Genomic DNA, 12470 nt, shown 5'->3' with positions numbered 1-12470 from the left:
ATTATGAAGACAGACATATTAAGAATCGTCAAAAATGTAATTCAATTTTTAAAATGTATCACACAATGAAAAGTTTATTTTGGTCTACAGATTGTCAATTATATTTTTTCTAATAATTTATTTTCTAAAGCTATGTCTAAACTATTTTTTAATCTCTCAAACCAACATTCACTGAGATCATTTCAATTTTCTACACTCAATTTATAAAGACTCAATTTAAATGATACCAACTTGTAAACTATAGCAACTTTAAGTTAAATATGCTTAACTCTTATTGGAAGACTCCTAACATAGCTCCACTCCTCAGAGTTTAAAAAATATGATATGAATGCTTTTTATTCTAAACTGTTATCATCTTTATACAATAGATGAAACAACCCCTACCCACCCCCAAAAGTTACGTTACCAGGAAAAGGTTCAGCTTAAATTATCACATGAAAAGCAAAAGGACCGTATGGCACACACATTCTACAACTGGAGGTCAATGTTAAGATTTAGAGGTCACCGTTTGACACTTCCTTCCTATGGAGAAATTACCATATGTCATGCACAAGCATCTTCAAATTAATCCCTCTCCTTTCTTCTGTCATTGAACAGCAATAGGTTTGGGCTCCTGAACAGATTAAACATTGTCTGCTGAATGATATGTTTGCTTTTCACGCAGTGAAGTTCTTTTGTAACTACAGGACAGCTGCATGAAAACAACTTTTCATAATTTCCACACGAATGCATCATAATGTCAATCAGGCACGTGTGAGGTAAACAGGAGAATCAAAGTATATGAGCAGAAATAAAAAACAGAAAATCCAACTCTATAAGCCCCAGGAAGTCCCGGTTGCATACATGAAAGTTTTATCTGGGAAATTATTTTTATTATAATAGATCTGTGTTCTGTTCCTTATGAAATTCCAACTATCTTATCATTTATGCTTATTAAAGGATTAGAATTACTCTCAATTGTATATTTCATAGGGCTTCCCTGTGGCTCAGCTGGTCAAGAATCCACCTGCAATAAAATCTAAGAATTCCATTTTAATCTTGGAAGGAAATCCCCAATATTTCTATATATATTCTATTGAATAGTTTTTCATTTTTAAAAGCAATTACAAATTTAGTAATTATGGCCTACAAATTATTCACTTCCCCATGCAAAAAGCTGGTAAGTCTTTGTCAGCAAGGAGTAATTTATAGGTGTTAGCTTTCATGCCACCAAAATTGTTGAGCAAGTTCCTCTGGTGGTTTCCAATAGGTGAGGCTTTTCAATAATTTCACTTTAAATAAAGGAGAAATAATTGTTATCCCTGAAAAGACTGTATTAACTTCATCTGACTTTATCATTAATTCTGAAAGGACACTGGAATGGGAAGGTGAGAAAATTCAATACAAATAAACCAAAGTTTAGGACTGAGTGATCATTCCCCTAGCTAGGTCAAAGAAGAAGAAGTGGGATTAAACTAGAATGTTTTCCCTAAATCCCTAATTCCCTAAGTCTAAAGGAAACTAGAAATGCTACTGGCAAAACTGCTAGAATATGTCTTAACAGAATAACGCTCAATGTATATAACTTTACTTTTAATGAGAGAAATAAATGCTCTGAGTATGATAATTTTGGAGTCCTATTTAAATGATACTGCATATAGAGAAAGCCATTTACACTTTCCTTTAATAAATTCTGTGGACACTGAAAATTAAAAAAACAACTGTAATAGAAATCAAGGAATCAGAATTACTATGCTTTAAAAATCTCTGCATCACCATCAAAAAATACTCTATTCAGACTACCTCATAACTGAAACTACAGAATCTAGAACTGTTTTCATAATTCATTGAGAATCTTGAAATTAAACTCTATTAGGGCTTTTAAAATTGTTCACATATAGGAAAACCAGCAATAGAAATTAGAAGAAATAAGTACCACTACCACAATAAAAAGCTCAAGATTTAATGACATATAATAAACTTGAATAAGTCATGTACGACACTGAATATCAAAAATTTGCACCATAAAACATAAGCAAGCAATTAATTTCTTGGAAAAGCTGCCATGTCAACTATCAATTTGCTTCTCTTATTAAGGATCAGTAAAATACTGATCAGGAAAAAAATCACAGCACAGCCTCAAAATGGCGACAGAACTGACACAAGTTCTCTTTTTTAACCTGGGAAAGTTAAGGAATGTTGCAGCTAAGAGCCTCTTCACAAACGCTTACTCGCACATCAAGAGACACAGATGAAGGTAAGCGTGTGACAACACGCACGCGCACACATAGGCTGGGCGTTCCCTTCACACGGCGTGTACAGAAGTACTCACTATGACAACAGCCACGGTTTCTGTTTCTGAACAGGTCCACTCGACTCTTTGTTCGAAATCTAAATCTAAGCTCCCTCTTTCCCAGCCGCCATTGTGATATTAAAAGTCTACGTAGGAGAGAAAGTGGACACACTTTTGGCAGCGAGTGCTCTCTGTATGCTGCTCCAAACCTCATTACCCGCCAGCAGATGGACACAAACAGCCCTCTGAGGACGAGTTTCAGAAGGAGAAGGAAAAGAAAACCGAAAAGGTGCAGAAAACCACATACAATGTGAAAAAAGAAAGTTCCCAAAGCGAAACAATAAAATTACAAAGAATATTATTTTACAGTAAATCACTTTATCTAAAGCAGTGCTGCCTGAGAATCACGAAGCTTTGAGAAGAAGCGAAGAAAGCATGCTGCTGGTGTTGCTCAGTCACTAAGTCGTGTCCAGATCTTTCGCGATCCCATGGACTGTAGTCCACCAGGCTCCTCTGTCCATGGGATTTCCCAGGCAAGAATACTGGAGTGGGTTGCCATTTCCTCCTCCAGGGGATCTTCCCCACCAAGGGACTGAACCCATGTTTTACCACTGAGCCACCTGGGAAGCCAGAAGAAAACATGAAAAAATTAGAAATGAGAAAATAGAGTCAATTACCATGTACTTAATAAAAAGGCCTTCCATACTGGGCATGCTATCTAATATAGAGATCTTAGAGCAACATCTGCCTTTTTATAAACTTCTCTTATGTCTACACTTTTATCTTCGGTAGACAGGAGTTCTCGTCATCTTTTAAATCAACATGAAGCATTAGGATAAATCATTAATCAAACACCATAAGGAAAAAAAAAAGGATATCCTTAAAACACTGTAAGAGAGCACAAATAGCTGAAGGCTCCAGGGAACACAGAGCTCCAGGCAGTAGAAAGCATAACGACCTAAAGTGAATGAGTAACCAACCCAAGACGGTACTCAGACAGACATGCGTCAAGGCAAAACGCAAAAGTGCTGATGTTTGAAACATACAGTGACATAGCCTCTAGATCACCACTGGATTACAGCAGAATGGGAGTAAGTTCAGACAGGGGGGTACTTTTACGTTGGCATACAACTTCAACCAGAGTCAAAAACAAAACAAAACAACCTTCTGTAAAAGGTCTCCTTCATTACTAACATCCAAAATAAATAAATGAGCAAGACAGAAACCAAGCAGAGAGAGTTCATTATAGTGAAAGATAAAATTATAACATAAACACTAACTTGAATTAGATATATGAAGGCTATTAAAATTTTCTTTCATTTGATTAACGTAATCAGTGCCTATCCCATGCCAGGTACTGGCCTAAGCTTATAAAAACTTATAAAAATTAGACCAAGATGTTGCTCTCAAAGTAGTCAGAGGCTGGAGGAAAAGCAAATAAGCAGTCAACTAAAATCATATATGTACATCTCCTGCAGCACATGTGAACTCCTTGAAGGTGGGGATCTTGTGTCAACCCTTATAGCCTCAGCTCCCAGTGACTGACACATTGACTCCAGAAGGATAAGGAGTAGGTATCTACAGATTCATTCATTCAACAAATATTTACTGAACTCTTTATGTACGAGCCACTGTGCGAGGCACTTGTGATAGATAAATCATTGAACGAAAAATAAAAAATGTCCCTGACCTCTGAGCTTCCAAAGCAGACCCAAGTTAAGAGTTTCTGCAATTAAACTGTAGCTGCAGCACTTTTTAAAAAGGTACATATGTTTAAACACCAAGTTTTAAGGGTTTCACAGGTCAGTTCATTAGCCTAATATATAATATTTACTCCAAGGTTTTTGCTGTAGATGCTGGAAAAATATGGTAACTATTGATTATAACTAAACAACTACCCGTTCTAAGTTTAGAAAACCTAAATTGAACACACTTCTGAAAAATAAAATTGCAAACAATGTACCATAACTTTAAATCTTTTTGTTTGTTTGTTTTAGTTTTTTAATTAACTTGGCTGCATCAGGTCTTACTTGCAGCATGCGGGCTTATCTGGAATCTTCCTGGACCAGGGATCAACCCCATGTCGATCCCTGAAGTGTAAGGCAGATTCTTTTACCGCTGAGCAGCCAGGGAAGTCTGAGCATAACTTTAGACCTTTAAGTTGCCTACACTTGCCTCTACCCCTACCCCTGAGCATAAAGAAAGGGTCACAGTGAGATGAGCACTAGAGACACAGACCAGAGACTTCTGCCATGAGTAAAGAGAAGTACAATGTGTCAGAACACAGAAAAGCCTAAAGCCACGGGCAGATTCAGGAAGGTGTGACCCTGAACAAAAATTCAGTTGTTTGACATCTCTGATCCCTTTCTCAAGTGAGATGTTTCATAAACTGCAAAATCAAGTATCTAATAAATATTATATCAAAAAGTACATGACTGTTAGTAAATGTTAAATATTGGAAAACACTGAATTAATAAGCAAACTGCTAGACAAAATAAACCTTTTGTGAAGACATTCTTTGCCCATGACATATCCTGATACTATTTATGAGAAATTAGGTTAGCAAAACTCTTTATATCATCTTTATTCTCAGACCCAAATTCCCAACTAACGCCTTTATTCCATATAGATTATTTTGGAGCTGAACAAGTATTAAGCAACATAAAGTAACAGTTTATCAAAAAGAAGCATATTCCTGTTTGCAATCCAACTTGGAAACAGAGTGTGAGTCAGTGTGGCTACAGGAGGAGTCAGGGGGAAAAAAAAAACATAAGGAAAGAGGAAAAATGTTGAAAAGAAAACCAAAGTAAAAGGAGTCAGAGTAGAATGATGAGACTATATAAAACTCTGCTGAAGAGCAGTCAAAGAATCAAAGCCCTTTATCTCTACCACCACTTTGTAATATATATTGGTTATTTATGTTCATGGGTTATCTTCCAGAGGGACACAAACTATTCAAGACAATATACATCAGTTTAATCTCTCTATACACAAAATACAGTTGTTTGGGAAAAAAAAGTGCCTAACAAATATTTATTAAAAAAATATTACATTTCAATATTCAAATAGAAAGTGAGTTTTATAATGCCATCCTAAAGTATTTTACGATGCAACTTTCAGTACAGATTGTTAACCTCCATTTACCTTAAAAGACAACCCATCTGTGCTACTCCAAATGGAAATTTCTAAATCAATCATCTTAACTAAATGCTGTAAAAAAGACAATTTTTAGTATCTTCTTCACAAAACTTTAGTTCTCTCAAAACTCAAGACTCTTCTGAGAGGAGCAACATGAAAGCATTCCAACTTCAAAATCCTCATACTATCCAGGTGGGTAAATTCAATACCACAATGTGGAGAAGTATATAAAATGCATCATTAATCAAAAGAAGTAACAATTTGAAAGGTTTATGCACCCAATAAAGAGAGCTTCAAAATATATCAAGCAAAACCTGATAGAAATGCAAGGAGGAATAAACAAATCCACAACTGCCACAGACTTCAATACCTTATCTGAAGAACAGAGTCAAGTAGACAGAAAAATCAGCTAATGTATGCTCAACTTGAACACTCTCAAACAACGTGACCTGACATTTTTATGAAACACTCCACCCAAAAGAGCAGAACACACAGTATTCTGAAGTGCATGCAGTACACTGACCACGTAAGACCATAATTAGGGCCATAAAACCAGCCTTAATATTCAAAGAATTCAAACCATACAGAGTAAGTTATCTGACCATAAATTAGAAATTAAGAGCATTTGGGAAAGTTCCCAAATGTTCATAAATTTAACAATAAATTACCCATGGATAAAAAGGAAAAAAAAAAAGAAAACTTAAAAGGAAAACATACCAAAATATGTGCGACACATCTAAAGTTGTACTTAGAGGTAAATTAATAGTGCTGACTGCCTATATTAGAAAAGAAGAAAAGTTTTGTATCAATAACCTCAGGCTCTACTTAAACTAAAAATTACAAGCAAATTTAAAGCAAAAGAAATAATAGCAAGCAAAGCAAAAACAAATGAAATAAAAAACAGAAAAGCAATAAAAACTGAAGAACCAAAAGCTGATTAAGAACTATAAAACTGCTAAGTTACTAGACAGACTAATCAGGGAGAAAAAGAGAAAAAAACACAAATTATGAATTATAGAGGATGCCATTTCAAATCCTACAGATATGACATTGAAAGGAAAATAAGAGAATGTTAAATAACTTTTGGCCAATAAATTTGACACAAACCTTCTACATTAGAACGAGACAAAGAACAATGGATGGTTCAAAACTGGGAAAGGAGCATGTCAAGGCTGTATGTTGTCACTCTGCTTATTTAACTTATATGCAGAGTACATCATGCAAGACGCCAGGCTGGATGACTCACAAACTGGAATCAAGATTGACAGGAAAAATATCAACAATCTCAGATATGCAGATAATACCATTCTACTGGCAGAAAGTGAAGAGGAACTAAAGAGCCTTTTGATGAAGGTTGAAAGAGGAGAGTGAAAAAGCTGGCTTAAAACTCAACATTCAAAAAACTAAGATCATGGCATCTGGTCCCATCACTTGATGGCGAATAGATGAGGAAAAGTGGAAACAGTGGCAGACTATTTCTTGGGCTCCAAAATCACCATGGACAGTGACTGCAGCCATGAAATTACAAGACACTTGCTCCTTGGAAGAAAAGCTATGACAAACCTAGACAGCTACTATAAAGCAGAGACCTCACTTTGCTGCCAAGTCCGTCTAGTCAAGGCTATGGTGTTTCCAGTGGCCATGTATGGACACGAGAGTTGGACCATAAAGAAGGCTGAGCGCTCAAGAATTGATGCTTTCAAAATGTGGCGCTGGAGAAGACTCTTGAGAGTCCCCTGGACAGCAAGGAAATGAAACCAGTCCATCCTAAAGCAAATCAACCTTGAATATTCATTGGAAGGAGTGCTACTGAAACTGAAGCTCCAATACTTTGACCACCTGATGTGAAGAGCCAATTCACTGGAAAAAGCCTGATGCTGGGAAAGATTGAGGGCAGGAGCAGAAGGAGGTGACAGAGGTTGAGATGTTTGGATGGCATCACCAATCAATGGAGATAAATTTGAGTAAACTCCAGGAGATGATGAAGGACAGGGAAGCCTGGCATGCTCTAGTTCATGGGGTAGCAAAGAGTCCGACACGACTTAGTGACTGAACAACAACAATCATCAAAGTTCACCCAAGATGAATTTTTAAAAAATCCTAAATAGCTCTAGGCATTTAAATTTGTAGTTAAGAATCTTTCCATAAAGAAAACTTTATACCTACATAGTTTCACTGGTAAAATAGATCAAAGAAGTTAAAAAAAAAAAAAAAAAACACAATAGTATCGGTTTTACACATGCCCATCCCCCCAAAAAAACCCAGCAAAGCAAAGAGGATAATATGTTATTCTGTGAGATCAGCACTATACTGTTACCAAAATTGAAGAAATAATTATTGAAATGAAAACTCTAGACCCAAAATCCCTCATGACCATTAACATAAAAACTCTTAACAAAATTTTAGAAAATTATATTCAATAATCTATAAAAAGCATAATTCATCATGACCAAATGCGACCTTCCCCAGGATTTCAAGGTTTTTTAAAAACTCAGAAGTCAATGTTTTTGTACTTATTAAGAAAATAAAAGAGAAAATTTATTTGATAATTTCAACAAATACAGAAAAATCATGTGAAAAAATCTAACATTCATTAATAATTTTAAAATCTCTGCAAACTAGGAATGGGAGGGAACTATTCAGCTCAACTAAGAAAAACTTTACAGCTCACATCATACTTAACAGTAAAAGACTGAATGTTTTATCCCTAAGATTGGGAATGAAGCAAGGATGTCAGTTCTACTTCAACATCTTTATGTTAACCCGTGAGATAAAGTAAGAAAAATAAAATGCATACCAATTAAAAACAAACAAAATTGTCTTTATTACAGATGACATGATTTCTGGCATACATTCTAAAGGAATAAGGGCTGAAAAATCAGTAAATAATTATCAATTTTTAAAAAGTTTTTAAAATTAGTAATAACTAGGGCATCCCTGGTTAATCAGTGGTGAAGAATCTGCCTTGCAACGCAATGGACACTGCTTCAATCCCTGGTCCAGGAGGATCCCACATGCCATGGAGTAACTAACTAAGCCTGTGCACCACAACTACGGAGCCTGTGCTCTAGAGCCTGGGAGCCGAAACTTCTGAGCCCACATTGCACAACTGAAGCCCGCGCGCCTGCAGCTCATGCTCCTGACAGGAGCAGCCACCGCAGTGAGAAGCCCCCGCAGCGCCACCAGGGGGCAGCCCCCGCGCCACAAGCAGAGAAAAGTCTTCATGCCTCAGTGAGGACTCCAAAAATAAGCAAATAAATAATAAAAATAATAATAAATAAAAAATAATAATAAATAATAAAAAAGTGAGGACATCCAAAAATAAGCAAATAAATAATAAAAAAGAACCCAACATACACTGGCGATAAATACTTAGCAAAGGAATAGTAGAGCTAATTTTTTAAGCTATTTATAAAAGCATATAGGAAGTATCATAATTATGGAAGCTTAAAATTTCTCCCTTTGATACTGGGAATAAAGAAGTTGTTCCGTATGATTTTCCATGTGATCAAAAGAACCTACAGAAATTACTACCTTAACAGGTTGAATTTTGCAAGATGGTTTGATACATGGTCAATATACAAAAATCAACTGCATTTCTATATCAGAGGGACAGAAAATGAAGAAATTTATTATCAGTTACAAAAATATTTTTAAAATCTAATACCTAGGAATAAATCCAACAAAAGAAATGTAAGACCTCTACATAGAAAACTATATACAAGAGTTATGATAGCTGAATAAAACCTAAATAAATGTAGAGATATATTGAGTTGATGGATTAAAGGAGTGAATCCCATTAAGATAATAATTCTCCTATAAAATCATCTACAAATTCAATAAAACTGAAGTTAAAATAGGTCTTTGTGACAACAATAAAAAGGTTTTAAAGTTTATACTGAAATTCAAAGGGACAAGAACAGCCAAGATATTCTTTAAGAACAGGAAGGAAGACGATCTACTAAATACTGTCTTATTACGGAGCCACTGTAATTAAGGCACAAAGATACACAAAAAAACCAATGTGCTCAAACTGCTCAGAAACAAACCACGTATATAAGCACACCTTATTTATGACAAAGATGGCGCTGCAAAGCAGTGGGGAAAGGATCATCTCTTTAATAAATCATGCTGTACAAGTTTGGGATCATAATGGAAGTAAAACCAAAACAGGACCCCTTGCTTCATATAATACACAAAATTAAAGTCTAGGCAGATTGTAGATCTAAATGAGAATGGTAAAGTAAGACAGTTTCTAAAAGAAAACAGAGAAGAATATCCTCATATGAGAGTAGGAATATCAGGGCAATTTCTTAAAATACACAAAAACAGTAACCAGGAATGAAAAGTAGTGATATACTAGATACACCAGCCAAGCCAAATGGCTCAAGTGAAAACACGGGAGATATAAGCACTGACTAGGACAGCTCACCAGCTGTGTATGAGAGGTCTCATTTCATGGGTCCATACCCGACCTAACACGGTGTTTTCCATCTTTTCCCCCTTAGCTGGTTTGACGGATGCATATTAGTCTTTCATAGCAAAAGATGTTAGCATTATGTACAATTAAAGCTGAAGATAAATACATGCAGAAACTCCACTTCCAGTTACAGATGCAACAGACAAACTTACTAAGGTTCGAATACAAGAATGTTCATAGCAGAATTATTTATCAAAACCAAACGCTGGATATAATCCAAATGTCTACTGACCAAAAAAATGGATGAAAGAGTTGTGTTCTATTCATCAGAAAACTATCCAGCAATAAAACAATGAAAATAAACAAAATATAGTCACATGCAAAAACACTGACAAATCTCACAAAAGTAGCCAAACACAGAAGAATACATACTCCATGATGACTGAATTCATGTAAAATTCAAAACACAGGCAAAACTAAACCACAGTGTTTAGGGATTTGAACTTAGGTTGTACAACCATAATGGAAGGCAAGTAAGTAATTCCGTTACAAGTCAAGACAGTAGTTACCTCTGGAAGAGGAAGGTACACTGCTCAGGGGGAGCATGGAGGTGGCTTCCGGAGTGCTGGCAATGTTGTTTCTTGTCCAAGGATGGAGTTACAAGGGTGTCTGGTTTGTAAAACTCACTGAGCTGCATATTTATGTCTTGGGCACTTTTCTGTGCGCATTTTGCACATACACAAGTATAAAAAGCTGTCTAATTAAAACTCTTACAGAACAATGTAAACTATTGTGAAATGAGCATAAAGCTTTGATGAGAGGAAAGGGGAGTATGAGGGGTGACCACGTGGGGCTGGAAGTAACGGGCTGCAGTAGCAAAGAGAATTGAGGAGCTTATGTTCCATAATTCGAGGCCAGCACACAGTGCCCAGGGCTAAAAGCAAACACGCCACTTAAGGGTGTCAAAGTAAGCGCACACAGCCGGCTAAGAGGTAAGAGGGCTTGTTCCAGGAAAGAGGAAAGTTGCAGATGTGAAGTTGGAGGCCTGTTCATCTGACTTACAGAACGATCACTGACTCTCTAAAACCTTTTAAAAAAAAATCCTACGAAGCCACCATTACAAGCAGAAACTTCACGGTCCCATCTCTTGCTCACTTTTTCACTTCTACCACATTCTATGAGAGACGGCATTAACCTTTAACCTAAAGGAAATTTCTCTAAGCAGAACTGATTCTTCCCCCCACCCACCAACTCTGATTAGCTCACTTGTGAGTCTTAAGATAAATATAAAAGAAAATAAAGGAAGAAAAACTCAATCTTTCTTGTAACCCATAATGAAAAATAAAGCTACAGACAAAAGTTAAAGTTAATAATGATTAAATAAAAAGAGGAAGAATTTCCACTGTGGATTGTAATGCATGAGCTACCGGCAGAGGACAGAAGAATAGCTATAGTAGGGAAATATGAATGCAAACGTTTGTAATGTAGTTAAAAAATAGGTGTATAACTTATAGACTCAAGATACACACAATTAAGGCACTAGCACTGTCAAGTTAAGGTGCCCCTAATGCATAAAAATTAGGCCGAAGACAGTACAATAAAATTAGGTGAAAAACGTTCATTTATCAATTTCTAAATAAATCTGATTTGTTTTTAACTGACATCTTAATTATCCATATTTACATCTGGAATATAACAACTTTTCTTTCTTTAACAATCTGAGACAAACAAAATGTTATGATTATACATTAGCTATGCCTCCTCAGTTTCTAGAGCTGAAATGTCATGTCAATTACTTATATTAGATTTAATTTTACCTTGTTTAATCTGTCCTTGCACAATATGACTGGAAGTTGGAGGGGAACCCCTTGCCTTAGGAAGGTCTGGGGTGCTGGGTCTAGGTGGCCTTTAAAAAGAAGAAGAAAATACATGTATATACACACATTCATAGTTTCATAATTCCAGAGCCATTCAAAATATTAAGCTTCCTAGTTCCAAATGAATTGCAATAGAAATACATACAGAACCTTTCAATTTGCTATACCAAAAAGATAGGGTTTTGGTTGTTTTTTTTTTTTTTGCTTTGTACCTATCAACATTTTCCATTTCAGATTTTAATACAGAAATTAAATGATTAGCAAATAGCAAGTAAAACTTTTACATCTACAGTTTATGCTTTAAACTAGTTTTAGAAATATTTAATCTACTACCACTGACAGATAATATGATAATTAGCCCTTCATTTTTCAATATTATTATGCTGATATTTCAGCCCACTCTGTATCATTGGTCCAAATGAATTTATGGAACAATATATTGAGTTCCATAATTACCATATGTAAAATAGTCAGCCAATGGGAATTCGCTGTATGACTCAGGGAACTCAAACCAAGGCTCTGTAACAATCTAGAGGGGTGGGGTGGGGAGGGAGGTGGGAGGGAGGTTCAGGAGGGAGGGGACATGTGTGTACCTGTGGCTGATTCATGTTGATGTTTGGCAGAAACCAACACAATACTGTAAAGCAATTATCCTTCAATTTAAAATAAATAAATTAAAATATATACAAATTTCAAATAATTCAGCCCTAAAGTCTGAAAAGGCAATAAGGCATTAAGAAATCTTGGTCTCCACGGCCACCTG

General features: G+C 35.8%; 1 protein-coding gene across 5 annotated transcripts in view; it reads right to left on the bottom strand.

Moving 5' to 3' along the window:
• Window positions 1–12470, bottom strand: part of WDR7 (WD repeat domain 7) — a 352886-nt gene that overhangs the window by 238148 nt on the left and 102268 nt on the right. For all 5 annotated transcript variants that reach the window (XM_059880930.1, XM_005224234.5, XM_010818910.4 and 2 more), the window contains exon 16: window positions 11648–11736. In XM_059880930.1, the coding sequence (XP_059736913.1) occupies window positions 11648–11736 (89 nt within the window). The remainder of the gene's footprint in view (window positions 1–11647; window positions 11737–12470) is intronic.

The sequence above is a fragment of the Bos taurus genome, chromosome 24, assembly GCF_002263795.3.
Source record: "Bos taurus isolate L1 Dominette 01449 registration number 42190680 breed Hereford chromosome 24, ARS-UCD2.0, whole genome shotgun sequence".
In the NCBI taxonomy this organism is placed as follows: domain Eukaryota; kingdom Metazoa; phylum Chordata; class Mammalia; order Artiodactyla; family Bovidae; genus Bos; species Bos taurus.
The sequence above is the reverse complement of the archived record's forward strand: the minus strand, read 5'-3'. Positions and strand labels throughout refer to the sequence as shown.